Below are 16,483 nucleotides of genomic sequence, written 5' to 3'. Positions count from 1 at the left end.
AAGCGCTTACTACGTGCCGAGCGCTGTACTAAGCGGCTGCACCCCGCAGGAAGGGGAAGGGAACCCGAGGAATCTTCCCGCCCGCTGACTTTACCCGCCAGGTTCAGATGATTCTGCTGCATCTGCGAACAGCGGAGCTCCTCGTTTGTCTCCTTCAGGGTGTCCCGCTGGGTGATCAGCCTCTAAGGAGGGGAACCAATTAATCCATCAACCGGTGGTACTTATTGAGCGCTTACTAAGCTCAGATCTTTTTTTAACGGTATTATTATCATTATTATTATTATTATTATTATTATTATTATTATTATTATTATCTCCCCCAGATCTTAGAACAATGCTTGACCTATCATAATAAGTAGGGCTTAATGAACACCACAAGCAGCGTGGCTCAGTGGAAAGAGCCCGGGCTTTGGAGTCAGAGGTCACGGGTTCAAATCCCGGCTCCGCCACTTGTCAGCTGTGGGACTTTGAGCAAGTCACTTCACTTCTCCGGGCCTCAGTTCCCTCATCTGTAAAATGGGGATGAAGCCTGTGAGCCCCCCATGGGACAACTGGATTACCTTTTAGGCCCCTGGCTCTTAGAACAGTGCTTTGCACATAGTAAGCGCTTAATAAATGCCATCATTATTATTACCACAAGTAGCAGTGGTCTAGTGGCTAGAGGCTGGGCCTAGAAATCAGAAGGATCCGGGTTCTAATCCCAGCTCCGTCATTCATTCATTCAATCGTATTTATTGAGCACTTACTGTGTGCAGAGCACTGGACTAAGCGCTTGGGAAGTACAAGTTGGCAACATATGTCTGCTGTCATATGGCACATGGCAGGCGTCACCTGTCTGCCGTGTATATATGTATATATGTCTGTACATATTTATTACTCTATTTATTTATTTATTTTATTTGTACATATCTATTCTATTTATTTTATTTTGTTAGTATGTTTGGTTTTGTTCTCTGTCTCCCCCTTTTAGACTGTGAGCCCACTGTCTCTATATGTTGCCAATTTGTACTTCCCAAGCGCTTAGGACAGTGCTCTGCACATAGTAAGCGCTCAATAAATACGATTGATGATGATGATGATGTTGATGGTGTAAACGGGGGCAAGTCACTTCCCTTTTCTGGCCCTCAGTAGCCTCATCTGTAAAATGGGGGTTAAGTCTGTTAAGTTGGTTAAGTCTGTGAGCCCCACGTGGGACAACCTGATTATCCTGTATCTATCCCAGCGCTTAGAACAGTGCTTGGCACGTAGTAAGCGCTTAACAAATACCACCGTTATTATTATTGTTATACTGGGACAGGGACTGCGTCCAACCCGATGAGCTTGCATCTATCCCGGCGCTCAGCAGAGTGCCCGCCAAATCATGCCTAAGGAATACCCCAAGAAAAAAATCAAAATCATCATCTTCATCGCTGAAGGGCTGCTCACGGGAGGCGGGAAAATCAAAATCATCATCATCGCTGCTCACGGGAGGCGGGAAAATAGTTTTGGGGTGGCGCCTGGGTCCCGAGGTGTACCTCTTTCTCTTTGAGCAAGGCTTCGTGCTTCTCTTCGAGTCGCTTCATCTCGAACGCCAACGTGTCGGCCCTCTTGGACTCGCCGGTGAGCTTGGCGTGAAGGTCCTGGATCTTGAGGGGGAGACAGAAGGGCAAGCCGGGGCCGGGCCATCGGGGGTTTGGGGGGCAAGGAGAACGCCGCGGGGAAGCTGGCCAGAACGCGATGACCTTGCTGGGGTCATTAGGGACGGGCAGACTCGGGGAACCCCGCCTTGACCTCCCTCGCTCTCTCCCTACCGCTCGGTTACAGTGCTTTGCACACAGTGAGTGCTCGAGAAACCCGACTGACTGACTCTCGCCTGCTCTAGACTGTGAGCCCACTGCTGGGTAGGGACTGTCTCTATATGTTGCCAATTTGTACTTCCCAAGCGCTTAGTACAGTGCTCTGCACATAGTAAGCGCTCAATAAATACGATTGATGATGATGCTCTGGGGTGCTGGGGGTTTGTCACCTGTAAAATGGGGATGAATAATAATAATAATAATAATAATGGCATTTAGACAGTAAGCCCCACGTGGGACAACCTCAACACCTGGTATCTCCCCCAGAGCTTAAGTAAGCGCTTAACAAATACCATCGTTATTATTTAAGTTCAGGCCGGAAGGGCGCTGCGACGCGGCTTAGCTGGAAGAGCTAGGGCCTGGGAGTTGGGGGTCCTGGGTTCTAATCCCGCTCCGCCGCTTGCCTGCTGGGGGACCGTGGAGTGACTTCTCACTGCCTCAGTCGCCTCATCGGTAAAACGGGGACCCGATCCCCGTTTTCCCTCCTAATTACACTTTGAGTCCCATATGGGCTCCAAGAGAAGCAGCGGGCCTCAGTGGAAAGAGCCCGGGTTTGGGAGTCAGAGGTCGTGGGTTCTAATCCCGCCTCCTTGTCAGCCGTGTGACTTGGGGCAAGTCACTTAACTTCTCTGAGCCTCAGTTCCCTCATCTGTAAAATGGGGATGAAGACTGTGAGCCCCCCATGGACAACCTGATCACCTTGTATCCCCCCCAGTGCTCAGAAAAGTGCTTCGCACATAGTGAGCACTTAACAAATGCCATTATTATTATTATTATCATCATCACCATTATTATTATTATATGGGACAGGGGCTGTGCCCGATTTGATTATATTGTATCTACCCCAGCATTCATTCCTTCAATCGCATTTATTGAGCGCTCACTGTGTGCAGAGCACTGTACTAAGCGCTGGGGAAAGTACAACACGACAATAAACAGTGACATTCCCTGCCCACAACACGCGTACGGTCTTACAGTCTCTATGCTACAGTTTAGCACTTGCCACAGTCCTAGGCAAAGAGTAAGCGCTTATCAGAAATCATTATTTATCCTCTAGGCCGCTTCTACTGTATTGCCCTCTGCCAGGCGCTCAGCACAGTCGACTGAAAGCCTCTACTGTACCGTCCTCCGGGTCCCTTTCCCGGCTCTTCCCCTGACCTGCCGCGTCAACGCTTCACCCAACCGTATTTACTGAGCGCTTACTGTGTGACCGTGCTAAGCGCTTGGGAGAGGATGATACCACACTACAGCAGGCGCATTCCCTGCCCACAACGAGCTCAGAGTCGGGAGGGGAAGACGGATATTAATAGAAATAAAAAAATCAATTACAGACTAGGCTTCAATCTCCTCATCTGCATCCATTCATTCAATTATATTTGAGGGCATTTACTGTGTGCAGAGCACTGTACTAAGCACTCGGGAGAGTGCAATATGACAATAAACAGGCATATTCCCTGCCCACAACGAGCTTATAGTTTAGAGGGGGAGACTGACATGAATGTAAATAAATGAAAGATATGGACATAATAATAATAATAATGGCATTTATTAAGTGCTTTAATTATGTACATATAGCTATAATTCTATTTATTCTGACAGTTTTGACACCCATCTACTTGTTTTGTTGTCTGTCTCCCCCTTCTAGACTGTGAGTCCGTTGTTGGGTAGGGGCCGCCTCTATATGATGCCGATTTGTACTTTCCCCAGCGCTTAGTACAGTGCTCTGCACACAGTAAGTGCTCAATAAATATGACTGACTGAATGAATGAATGAATACTATAGTCCTAAGCGCTAGGGTAGATACAGGTAATCAGGATGTCCCACGTGGGGCTCACAGTCTTCATCCCCATTTTCCAGATGAGGTGACTGAGGCCCAGAGAAATGAAGCACCTTGCCCAAAGTCACCCAGCTGTCGAGTGGCGGAGCCAGAATTTGAACCCACAACCTCTGACTCCCAAGCCCGGCCTCTTTCCACTGAGCCACGCTGCTTCTCACAATGCTTCTCGTAAATGACACCTGTCCACATGTTTTGTTCTGTCGTCTGTCTCCCCTTCTAGACTGTGAGCCCATTGTTGGGTAGGGACCGTCTCTATATGCTTCCGACTTGTACTTGCCAAGCGCTTAGTACAGTGCTCAGCACACAATAAGGGCTCAATAAATATGATTGAATTGAATGAAATGCTGTGGGGCTGGGAAGGGTGGCGATGACTTCTAGACTGTGAGCCCGCTGTTGGGTAGGGACTGTCTCTGTGTTGCCGAATTGGTCTTCCCAAGTGTTTAGTACAGTGCGCTGCACACGGTAAGCGCTCAGAAAATACGACTGAATGAATGGTGAATATTTTAGACTGTGAAATTTTAGAATTTTTAGACTGTGAGCCCACTGTTGGGTAGGGACTGTCTCTATATGTTGCCAAGTTGTACTTCCCAAGCGCTTAGTACAGTGCTCTGCACATAGTAAGCGCTCAATAAATGCGATTGATGATGATGATGGTGAATAAAGGGAGCAAGTCAGAGGGAAGGCCGCCCCCAGGACCGGGCCGGCGAGGGGCCGGGGGCGAGCAGGGCGGATCCCTTACCTGCCTTTTGTGCGTTTCCAGTTGGGCGCGGGCGGCGTTGGCCTTCTTCAGCTCCTCCTCCAGGCTGACCATGTTCTGCATGTACAGCATGTTGGTGTCTTGTAGGGTCTTCACCTGCCGTCGCAGGTCCTGCAGATCCTGCAGCTTCTTGCGGTACACTTCCACCGTCGCCTCCAGCTTGCCGGCCTTGTCCGAACTCAGCCTGGGACGGCGGAGACCGAGGAAGACGCGCTGACTCGCGGGGAGGGTCCGAGGGAGAACGACGCGCGACACTTACGTCCGGGGCCGTCGTCGATTTCTTCACGTGCCCGTCTGCCCGTGGCCGAGGGCGCGGAGGCGGGCATCCCAATACCCACCCGGGGACGACGGCATCGGGGCCCGGGCGTCCCGTGTCACGGGGACGCGGCTCCTCGGGCGGGACGCCAAGCTCCAGGGTCTTTCCCGCCCCTGCCCATTCATGTATATGTTGCCAACTTGTACTTCCCAAGCGCTTAGTACAGTGCTCTGCACACAGTAAGCGCTCAATAAATATGATTGATTCATTCATTCATTCACTCGATCGTATTTATTGAGCGCTCGCTGGGGTGCGGAGCGCTGTGCTAAGCGCTTGGGAGGATACACTACGACAATGGACAGACACATTCCCCGCCCAAGATGAGCTTACGGTCTAGACCGGCTCTTTTAGACTGTGAGCCCACTGTTGGGTAGGGACCGTCTCTATACGTTGCCAACTTGTACTTCCCAAGCGCTTAGTACAGTGCTCTGCACACAGTAAGCGAAGCGCTCAATAAATATGACTGATCAATTGATTGATTTTCGGGTGGTCTACTTAGGCCGCCTGGCATCCAGAGGGGGTCACCACCCAAAAACCCTCTGAGGGAGGTCAATCCACCACCGCTATTTATCTGATAATAAGAATAATGACGGCATCCAGCGTGGCTCAGTGGAAAGAGCCCGGGCTTTGGAGTCAGAGGTCATGGGTTCAAATCCCGGCTCCGCCAATTGTCAGCTGTGTGACTTCACTTCTCTGAGCCTCAGTTGCCTCATCTGTAAAATGGGGATTAAGACTGTGAGCCCCCAGTGGGACAACCTGATCACCTTGTATCCCCCCCAGTGCTTAGAAAAGTGCTTCGCACATAGTAAGCGCTTAACAAATGCCATCATTATTATTATTATTATTATTATCATCATCACTATTATTATCCCCTCAACTGTAAAATGGGGATTAATACTGTGAGCCCCACATGGAACAACCTGATCACCTTGTAACCACCCCAGCCCTTAGAACAGTGCTTTGCACAGAGTAAGCGCTTAATAAATGCCATCATCATTATTATTATTATTAAGTGCCAAGCACTGTTCTAAGCACTGGGGGGGGGCGGAGATACAAGGTCATCAGGTTGTCCCATGCGGGGCTGACAGTCTTCATCCCCATTTTACAGATGAGGGAACTGAGGCACAGAGAGGTGACTTGCCCAAAGTCACACTGCTGACAAGTGGCGGAGCCGGGATTGGAACCCACAACCTCTGACTCCCAAGCCCGGGCTCTTTCCCCTGAGCCACACCGCTTCTAGGGCTAACTGCTCGGAGGGTCTGAAACAACAACCTCGATAGACGCGATCCCTGCCCTCAAGGAGCTTACGGTCTATGGTGGAGACGGGCGTTTAAATAAAGGACGGCGAGGGGAGAGGGCAGAGTGTGAGGATACGGACACAACAGCTGTGAGACTGAAGGTGGGGGACCACCCCGATGCTTCAGGGGTACGGGAAATGGGGGCTTCATCGGGGAAGACCTCTTGGAGGAGACGGGATTTAGGAGGGCTCTGAAAATGGGGCAACCTTGCTGTGCAACCTTGGGCAAGCTGCTTCACTTCTCTGTGCCTCAGTTCCCTCACCTGCAAAATGGGGATGAAGACTGCGAGCCCCACATGGGACAACCTGATCACCTTGTAACCTCCCCAGCGCTTAGAACAGTGCTTGGCACATAATAATAATAATGATGATAATGATGATGGCACTTGTTAAGCGCCTACTATGTGCACGCTGCACATAGTAAGCGCTAAACAAATACCATCATTATTTTACTCTTTTTTATTTTATATGACGGGAAAGGGGATTCCGGGCCAGAGGGAGGACGTGGCCGAGGGGCCGGCGGCGGGACAGATGAGGACGAGGTCCAGCGGGAAAGCTGGCAAGGAGAATAATAATAATAATAATGGCATTTATTAAGTGCTTACTATGTGCAAAGCACTGTTCTAAGCGCTGGGGATGTTATAAGGTGATCAAGTTGTCCCACGGGGGGCTCACAGTCTTAATCCCCCATTTTCCAGATGAGGGAACTGAGGCTCAGAAAAGTGAAGTGACTTGCCCAAAGACACACAGCTGGTGAGTGGCGGAGCCGGGATTTGAACCCAGGACCTCTGACTCCAAAGCCCAGGCTCCTTCCACTGAGCCACGCCGCTTCTTCACGAATCTTGCGAGATTCAAGGTCCCCAGTCCCCCGATAGTGGTACGGTGCTCTGCACACGGTGAGCGCTCAATATATATGATGGAAGGACTGAGTGAACCATTTTCCAACTAATTATCAAGCTGTTTAAAAATACTTTCTCTGAGAGGTGGAGGTGGCTTGCAGGCTTCTCAGTAACCTAATTGCGTATCTAAAAAAAGCCGCTCTTAGCAGAGCTGAGATCGTGAGGGAAAAGAGCCCCTAGCTGGGAGCGGGCAGGGAACGTATCTGCTAACTCCGCTGTATTGGACTCCCCCAAGCACTTGGTACGGTGCTCTGTACACAGTAGGTGCTCAATGTATACCACAGATGGATTGAAGGACTCAAGTGACAAGATTAAGCTTTATCGGATTTATGGGAAATGGCTCAAAGTGAAAACGTGCCACGCAAAAGCTCTATCGATTTTGTCCGGGACCCCCCCGCCCCCAGCAGCGTGACCTAGAGGAAAGAGTCTGGGAGTCAAGGGACCTGGGTTCCAATCCCGACCCCGCCACCGGCCTCCCGGGTGACCTCGGGCGAGTCGCTTTGCTTCTCTGGGCCTCAGTTCCCTCGTCTGTAAAACGCGGCGCCTGAGAGCCCCACGTGGGACTGTGTCCCACCCGCTTCGCCTCGATCCACCCCAGCGCTTAGAACAGTGCCTGGCACATAGCAAGTGCTTAAAAAATACCATCCCTATTCTCTGGACCTCCGTTTCCTCCTCCGTAAAGCGGGGATTCAATTCCTGTTCTCCCTCCCTCTGAGACCGAAAGTCCCGTGTGGAACACGGACAGGGTCGGTCTGATTATCAGGTAGCTTACCCGGCGCTTAGTGCAGTGCTTGGCGCACAGTAAGCGCTTAAAAAATATCATGATTATCCTTCGGGACATCATCATCATCATCATCATCATCATCATCAATCGTATTTATCGAGCGCTTATTGTGTGCAGAGCACTGCACTAAGCGCTTGGGAAGTACAAGTTGGCAACATCTACAGACAGTCCCTACCCAACAGTGGGCTCACAGTCTGAAAGGGGGAGACAGAGAACAAAACCAAACATACTAACAAAATAAAATAAATAGATAAACAGAATAGATATGTAAAATAAAATAAATTGAATAGATATGTAAAATAAAATAAATAGAATAGATATGTAAAATAAAATAAATTGAATAGATATGTAAATAAATAGAATAGATATGTAAAATAAAATAAATAGAATAGATATGTAAAATAAAATAAATTGAATAGATATGTAAATAAATAGAATAGATATGTAAAATAAAATAAATAGAATAGATATGTAAATAAATAGAATAGATATGTAATAAATAGAATAGATATGTAAATAAATAGAATAGATATGTAAATAAATAGAATAGATACGTAAATAAATAGAATAGATATGTAGATAAATAGAATAGATATGTAAATAAATAGAATAGATATGTAAATGAATATTGTAGATATGTAAATAAATAGAACAGATATGTAGATAAATAGAATAGAAATGTAGATAAATAGAATAGATATGTAAATAAATAGAATAGATATGTAGACATGAGCTACATGAGCTAGGACATGAGCTAGGGAGCGATCAAGGAGGAGATACGAAGTTAAATCAGTAGCCCCCTTAAAAAGGCCTGACCGCTCCTCAGAAGGACACCCCCCGGGGCAACAAGACAACCGTGCCCTACCTAAGAACGTCGATTTCATCCTTCAGGGCCCTCGTTTCTTCGGCGAAGCTGGTCAGTTCGTCATTCCGATGCTGGAACTCGATGAGCTGTTTCTCCAGATCTTCGCAGTGAAGACGATAGTCATCCTTAGCGGCTTCCAGTCTATCCGCCCCCCACAAAAAGAAAAAAAACAAAAAACAAACAGTGGAACCATAAATTAGTTCGGCTCTGCCCGTTTTCGCTTCTGAGCCGTTTAGACGCTTAACGGAGCACGTCTCTCAGATAATCCGTTTTGAAACCAAAAATCAAGACAGGAACCGAAAACCTGCATTCCAACCCGACTCCGATGCACAGCAAATGCTGGAACGCCCAGCTTTTCTTCCGGAACCCGAGGTGTTTTTGCTTTCTTTTGGAAATTCCCCTTTCACGTCTCGGGGGATTTGTCTGGCTTATTCCCCTTGTCCTAGGAATTTGGGATTTTGATCCAAATCTCCCAGTTCCACAGAACCTAATTCTCAGGCTTTGAGCTTAGGGTGGGAACGGGGACTACATCCAATCTGATGATCCTGCCACCGATCCTAGCATTCAGCATGGCATCGGCACTTAATTCTCTAATGATTATTAATTATTAATTATTATCATCAAATGCGGTCGAGTTCATAGAGACCTGATGGATACATTTTCTCCAGAACGTCCTATCTTCTGTCACAATCTGTAACCTTGCTAATGGTTCTCCCGTTCTATCCAGCTAGCGTCGTTTAAGACCACACTGGTTTAATTTGCTCCCAAACCCATTACTACAGCCCCCAAAATAGACGCTTTAATAATAATAATAATAATGATAGTATTTGTTAAGCGCTTTCTATGCGCCCAATCACTCTTCTAAGCGCTGGGATATTTATGATAGCATTTATTAAGCGCTTACTATGTGCAAAGCCCTGTTCTAAGCGCTGGGGAGGTTACAAGGCGATCAAGTTGTCCCACGGGGGGGGCTCAGGGTCAACCCCCATTTTCCAGATGAGGGAACTGAGGCCCAGAGAAGTGAAGTGACTTGCCCAAAGTCACACAGTGACAAGGTGATCGGGTTGTCCCACGTGGGGCTCACAGTCTTAATCCCCATTTTCCAGATGAGGTAACTGAGGCCCAGAGGAGTGAAGCGACTTGACCAAAGACACACAGCTAAGTGGCGGAGCCGGGATTAGAACCCATGACCTCTGATTCCCAAGCCCGGGCTCTTTTCTAAGCCTCGCTGCTTAGAAAAGGAAGAACTGTCTGAAGGCAAAACCTGAGAATAAGGTGAAAATGTTCTCTTTCGGCCGGCACACGGGAAGAACCGACAAAAACCTCGGGGGATTTTCATACCTGAAGTTTTCTTCTTGTAACTGCTCTACCTGTAACTGAGCTTGAAGGTATTTTTTGGCCACCACGGTGCCGGGATCGTCGAAGGGGTTGTCCAGCTGGTCGAGCCTTTCATTCATCAGCTCGTTCTCAGAGAGCAGTGTGTTCTTTTCGTCTTGAAGCGCGGTTACCTGGAAAGCCAACACAGCGACAGGATCGTGGGTTCGGCTCATCGTGACGCGCGGTTATCGGCCGTGTGACCTTGAGCGAGTCACTTCGCGTCTCCGGGCCTCAGTTCCCTCCTCTGCAAAATGGGGATGGAGACCGTGAGCCCCACGTGGGACAACCTGATGACCTTGTATCCACCCCAACGCTTAGGACGGTGTTGGGCACATAGTGAGCGCTTAACAAATACCATCATTATTATTAAGAGCCTCACAGTGACTGGTGAGGCCCGATAAAAGCAATCTAGCATCGCGCTTGACATTCAGGCTCCCAGGGGTTTTAATAATAATAATTATTATTATTATGGACGTGACTTTGGGCAAGTCACTTCACTTCTCTGTGCCTCAGTTACCTCATCTGTAAAATGGGGATTAAGACTGTGAGCCCCCCGTGGGTCAACCTGATCACCTTGTAAATTCCCAAGTGCTTAGAACAGTGCTTTGCACATAGTAAGCGCTTAATAAATGCCATCGTCATCATCATCATCATCATTTGGTAAGCACCTACTATGTGCCAAGCACTGTTCTAAGTGCTCCGATGTGATTTTCAGAAACGAGGCCCAGGGGAGCAGAATGTTACCTGGAGAATGTTAACAGCCGTAAGAGGGGCAAGGGACACGAGGGTAGGATTTACAGGCTCCGGGCTGTTTAGCTCACGTTTGTGCCACGTCAAAAAAAAAAACCGGAACATAATTATAATAATAATAATGATGTCATTTATTAAGCACTTACTATGTGCAAAGCACTGTTCTAAGCACTGCGGAAGATACAAGGTGATCAGGTTGTCCCACGTGGGGCCTTCCTAGACTAAGCCCCCTTTTTCCTCTCCTCCTCCCCATTCCCCCCGGCCCTACCTCCTTCCCCTCCCCACAGCACTTGTACATATATATATATATATATATATATATATATATATATATATATATATATATGCATATTTGTACAGATTTATTTCTCTATTTATTTTATTTGTACATATTTACTGTTCTACTTATTTAATTACTGATGTGCATCTAGCTTTAATTCTATTTGTTCTGACGACTTGACACCCGTCCACATGTTCTGTTTTGTTGTCCGTCTCCCCCTTCTAGACTGTGAGCCCGTTGTTGGGTAGGGACCGTCCCTATAGGTTGCCAACTTGCGCTTCCCAAGCACTTAGCACAGTGCTCTGCACACGGTAAGCGCTCAATAAATACAATTGAATGAATGACTGTTGTATTGGGAGAGTCCAAAACAACAGAGTTGGGAGACTGGCTCCTTGCCCACAGTAGGCGAGAAATGGCTCTTCACCTGCACGTCCAGTTCCTGGCATCTCTGCTTCAGTTCTTCTTTTTCGGCCAGGGCCTCCTGAAGGTCTTCCAAAGCCATCCGGAGCTGCAAGAAGGGATTCCATGAGCTTGTTTCAGGATCACATCTACGCCCACACCCCGCTCCCTTCCCCCCTTGCCCGAAGCCGTTGAAAAGAGATTTCATCCCACGGGATCCCCCCTCCGCCAGAAAGACCGGGCTGGGAGATTCAACAACCCTTATTTCATTCCTAGAATCCCCTCGCGCTCGGGGTAGGCAAGGCCCGAGATTTCACCCGGAGGTCGGAGAGGGCTGACCGCCAGGGAATGATAAGCTGTGACCATCAAGAGAGGCAGTGTGGCCTAGAGGAAAGAGCCCGCGCCTGGAAATCAGAGGGCCTGGGTTCTAATCCCGGCTCCGCCACCGGTCTGCGGCGTGACCGTGGGTGAGTCACTTCTCCGGGCCTGTTCCCTCATCCGCAAAACGGGGATTAAGACTGTGAGCCTCATGCGGGTCAGGGACTGGGTCCAACCTGATTATCTTGGAGCTATCCCAGCGCTTAGTACAGTGCCGGGCACACAGTAAGCACTTAGCAAATACCGGAAAAAAGAAATGGATAGTGTGCTGTGTTCAATGAGGTCGAAGTGCGAGATTGGGGCTTCCGTCCCAACTCTCCGTGGCCCGTGGACCTCTGAAGAGAGTTGACAGGGTTGGGAAAGGGGACTCTGAGTCCTGCTGCCCTGAACTCTCCCAACTGCTTAGCAGAGTGCTCTGGCGCTCCATAAATACCACAGATCGATGCCCTCCGTGGGCAGGAAGACCACAGGCCCCATTCCGCTTCCCCTCCCTTCGCCCCGCCGCCCGGGTTCGGCCCGTCCCGGTCACCTGTTGCTCCAAATCTCCGGGGCCGTGAGTGGAGGCAGCGGAGCCCAGCGTTTCTTTACTCATCAGCTGTGAAACAGAATTTTCGTAACTTGAATCACCCCGGAGAATGAAAAACCAGGTTAAACAAGAAAACACCATGACCTAAAATTGACTCTGCTGTGCTCTCTGTGCGGTAAAAATCCCAGACTGTCGACTCGACGAGCCCCTTCCCTTCCCTGGGCCGAGCCGCCGCCAGCTGCCTCGACTCCGTGCCTGGGGTCGGACTCGGTTTCCCCCACCAGAACGCTCTTATAAATTGGGGGAAGAAGGAGGGTGGTTCCTAAGCCACAGCCAGAGACCCAATTTTGGCCAAAAATATTGAGTGAGGCAGTTAGGGAAGCAGCAGGCCTAGTGGAGAGGGGACAGGCCTAGGAGTCGACAGGTCTTGAGTTCTATTCCCGGCTCTGTCACTCACCTGCTGTGTGACCTTTTCATTCATTCGTTCATTCAATCGTATTTATTGAGCGCTTACTGTGTGCAGAGCACTGTACTAAGTGCTTGGGAAGTACAAGTTGGCAACATATAGAGACGGTCCCTACCCAACAGTGGGCAAGTCACTTCTCGGTGCCTGTTACCTCATCTGTAAAATGGGGATTAAGACTCTGAGCCCCACGTGGAACAGGAACTGTGTCCAACCTGATTAATTTGTATCTACCCCAGCACTCAGTACGGTGCCTCACACATAGTAAGCGCTTAACAAATACCATTTTTTAAAAAAAATCCACATTTCTCTGTATTCCTAACCAATGACAGTGTAGTATGCATTTCCCTAGGGCCTCAGGTTACCTCTTGTATGGCTGTCATGATGACATGTTGAACGGATTCCTCGAAGGTCATTATGTTCTGAATGTGTTCTAGAACCAAAAAAACATAAAAGCGGTTAGATTCCGTACTCCTCCCACAACCTCGCTGAGGCCCAGCTTCATTCCCACCCACCTCACAATGCCTAGTAAATAGCCCAGGGAGCCTTGAATAGTTTTCTTCAGCTCAGAGACCCTCTCCGTGCATCTCAAAATGGGTCCAACGCTCTTGGGATGAAGACGGCTCTGAGAAGGAGGGAAGGAATGCCCCTGTGAAATCAATTAAGCTTTCAGACAGGCAATCGTATTTATTGAGTGCTTACTGTGAGGAGAGCACTCTACTAAGCGCTTGGGAGACTACAATATGAAAATATAACTTCCTTCGGGAGGAGGAGGGAACCGTTAACTCTTCGACAGGTTTTCGGAGGCCAAAATCCCAGCGGCTAAACTCGTGAGAGAATGTCTCTCTCCATCTCAAGGCTGTCCATCCCCTCGCCCCCTCCTACCTCACCTCCCTTCTCTCCTTCTCCAGCCCAGCCCGCACCCTCCGCTCCTCTGCCACTAATCTCCTCACCGTACCTCATTCTCGCCTGTCCCGCCATCGACCCCCGGCCCACGTCATCCCCCGGGCCTGGAATGCCCTCCCTCTGCCCATCTGCCAAGCTAGCTCTCTTCCTCCCTTCAAGGCCCTACTGAGAGCTCACCTCCTCCAGGAGGCCTTCCCGGACTGAGCCCCTTCCTTCCTCTCCCCCTCGTCCCCCTCTCCATCCCCCCCACTTACCTCCTTCCCTTCCCCACAGCACCTGTATATATGTATATTTGTTTGTACATATTTGTTACTCTATTTATTTATTTATTTTACTTGTACATTTCTATTCTATTTATTTTATTTTGTTAGTATGTTTGGCTTTGTTCTCTGTCTCCCCCTTTTAGACTGTGAGCCCACTGTTGGGTAGGGACTGTCTCTATATGTTGCCAACTTGTACTTCCCAATCGCTTAGTACAGTGCTCTGCACACAGTAAGTGCTCAATAAATACGATTGATGATGATGATGATGTCTCGCCCTCGTGCTCTGGAAGCTTCTTCTGAATGTCCCGTGCCCTAAATGTACAATTTGTCCATGCCGACCGTCCCCGAGCCCGGTCTTCTAGTTCGGCCCACCTCCTCCGGGAGCCGAGGGGAACGGCTGACCATCGTCCTCCGGCTGGGGCCCCTCCTCAGCATGAGGACGCCACAGCCTCTCCTCCGGGCGGGGAAACTTTCTAGCTTGTAAATTTCCAGCGGGGAGGCCTCAAGAACTAAAGAGAGGGTCTCTGGGGGGCTGCCCGGCTCACGTTTCCTCGGGGCCACTCGCGGGGTCCGTCTCCATCGGTCCGAGGCAACACAGCACCTGTTCTGAGCTGCTGCTTCCCACCGTCACATTTCAGAAGTTGCCCAGGTGGGGACCGACAGACCCAACATCGGATCCGGATATATACATACACCTGTATATATCTGTAATTTATTTATTTATATATTTATATTAACGTCTGTCTCCCCCTCTGGACTGTGAACTCGCTGTGGGCAGGAATGTGTCTGTTTGTGGTTATACTGTCCTCTCAATCAATCAATCAATCAATCGTATTTATTGAGCTCTTACTGTTTGCAGAGCACTGTACTAAGCGCTTGGGAAGTACAAGTTGGCAACATATAGAAACAGTCCCTACCCAAGCACTTGGTGTAATAATAATAATAATGGCATTTCTAAGCACTGGGGAGGTTACAAGGTGATCAGGTTGTCCCATGGGGGGCTCACAGTCTTCATCCCCATTTTACAGATGAGGGAACTGAGGCCCAGAGAAGTGAAGTGACTGGCCCAAAGTCACACAGCTGACAATTGGTGGAGCTGGGATTTGAACCCATGACCTCTGACTCCAAAGCCCGGGCTCTTTCCACTAAGCCACACTGCTTCTCTAATGATGTACATTTAGCTTTAATTCTATTTGTTCTGACGACTTGACACCCATCCACCTGTTTTGTTTTGTCATCTGCCTCCCCCTTCTAGACTGTGAGCCCGTCGTTGGGTAGGGACCGTCTCTATATGTTGCCGACTTGTCCTTCCCAAGCGCTTAGTCCAGTGCTCTGCACACAGTAAGCGCTCAATAAATACGATTGAATGAATGAATGAATGTGCCAGCTTAGAAGCTCTGCTGGCTACACGGCACCTCGGGCTTCTCCTCCATCAGCTGGGGGCCTGGCCCTCTGTCGCGAGGAACGGCTTCGCCAGCAAAGGCCGGGACTCCTGGCCGGAACCCTGTCTCCCGCCGGCTGGGGCCGGGAACGGTGAATTCGGTAGGCCTTCGGCCCCGGGATTCATTCATTCATTCATTCAATCGTATTTATTTAGCACTTACTGTGTGCAGAGCACTGGACTAAGCACTTGGGAAGTACAAGTTGGAAACATATGGAGACGGTCCCTACCCAACAGTGGGCTCACAGTCTAGAAGGGGGAGACAGAGAACAAAACAAAACATATTAACAGAATAAAATAGATAGAATAAATGTGTACAAGTAAAATAAATAGAGTAATATATCCGTTCAAACATATATACATACATACAGGTGCTGTGGGGAAGGGAAGGAGGTAAGGCGGGGGGGATGGAGAGCGGGCGGAGGGGGAGAGGAAGGAGGGGGCTCAGTCTTCACGGGCCCTGGGTGACCGCGGGAGGAGAACGGTCAGGGGGTTGGGGGCTTGCCCCACCCCGGGGCCCAATTTTCTAATAATAATAATAATAATAATAATAATAATAATGGCATTTATTAAGTGCTTACTATGTACAAAGCACTGTTCTAAGCGCTGGGGAGGTTACAAGGTGATCAGTTTGTCCCCCGGGGGCCTCACAGTCTTAATCCCCACTTTACAGTTGAGGTAACTGAGGCCCAGAGAAGTGAAGTGACTTGCCCAAAGTCACCCAGCTGACAATTGGCGGAGCCGGAGTTTGAACCCATGACCTCTGACTCCAAAGCCCGGGCTCTTTCCACTGAGCCACGCTGCTTCTCGCCAACCCCTCCGCCTCTCTCACAGGATCCTGCGCTCACTCCCGGATGCCTCGGGGGCACCGCCTTGTCCGCTGCCTTGGAGGGAAACTCAACTTGGGAGAAAAAGCATATTTTGCATCTGCCCTTTGGCTGGTCTTCCGTTGACCTTTAAAAGGAGGGTGGGAAAAGCAGCGTGGCTCAGTGGAAAAGAGCATGGGCTTTGGAGTCAGAGGTCATTGGTTCATTCATTCATTCATTCAATAGTATTTATTGAGCGCTTACTGTGTGCAGAGCACTGGACTAAGCGCTTGGGAAGTACAAG

The 16,483-nt window shown here is 49.2% G+C and overlaps 1 protein-coding gene across 1 annotated transcript in view; it reads right to left on the bottom strand.

Moving 5' to 3' along the window:
* Positions 1-16,483, bottom strand: part of HOOK1 (hook microtubule tethering protein 1) — a 58,209-nt gene that overhangs the window by 20,591 nt on the left and 21,135 nt on the right. The window contains exons 6-13 of the mRNA XM_038752380.1: positions 13,129-13,196; positions 12,304-12,369; positions 11,422-11,505; positions 9,932-10,098; positions 8,591-8,731; positions 4,412-4,613; positions 1,515-1,625; positions 95-182 (exon numbers count right to left, since the gene is read on the bottom strand). Of these exons, the coding sequence (XP_038608308.1) occupies positions 95-182; positions 1,515-1,625; positions 4,412-4,613; positions 8,591-8,731; positions 9,932-10,098; positions 11,422-11,505; positions 12,304-12,369; positions 13,129-13,196 (927 nt within the window). The remainder of the gene's footprint in view (positions 1-94; positions 183-1,514; positions 1,626-4,411; positions 4,614-8,590; positions 8,732-9,931; positions 10,099-11,421; positions 11,506-12,303; positions 12,370-13,128; positions 13,197-16,483) is intronic.

Source organism: Tachyglossus aculeatus, chromosome 10 (assembly GCF_015852505.1).
Source record: "Tachyglossus aculeatus isolate mTacAcu1 chromosome 10, mTacAcu1.pri, whole genome shotgun sequence".
Taxonomy (NCBI): domain Eukaryota; kingdom Metazoa; phylum Chordata; class Mammalia; order Monotremata; family Tachyglossidae; genus Tachyglossus; species Tachyglossus aculeatus.
This window is presented reverse-complemented; position numbering and strand designations above follow the sequence as displayed.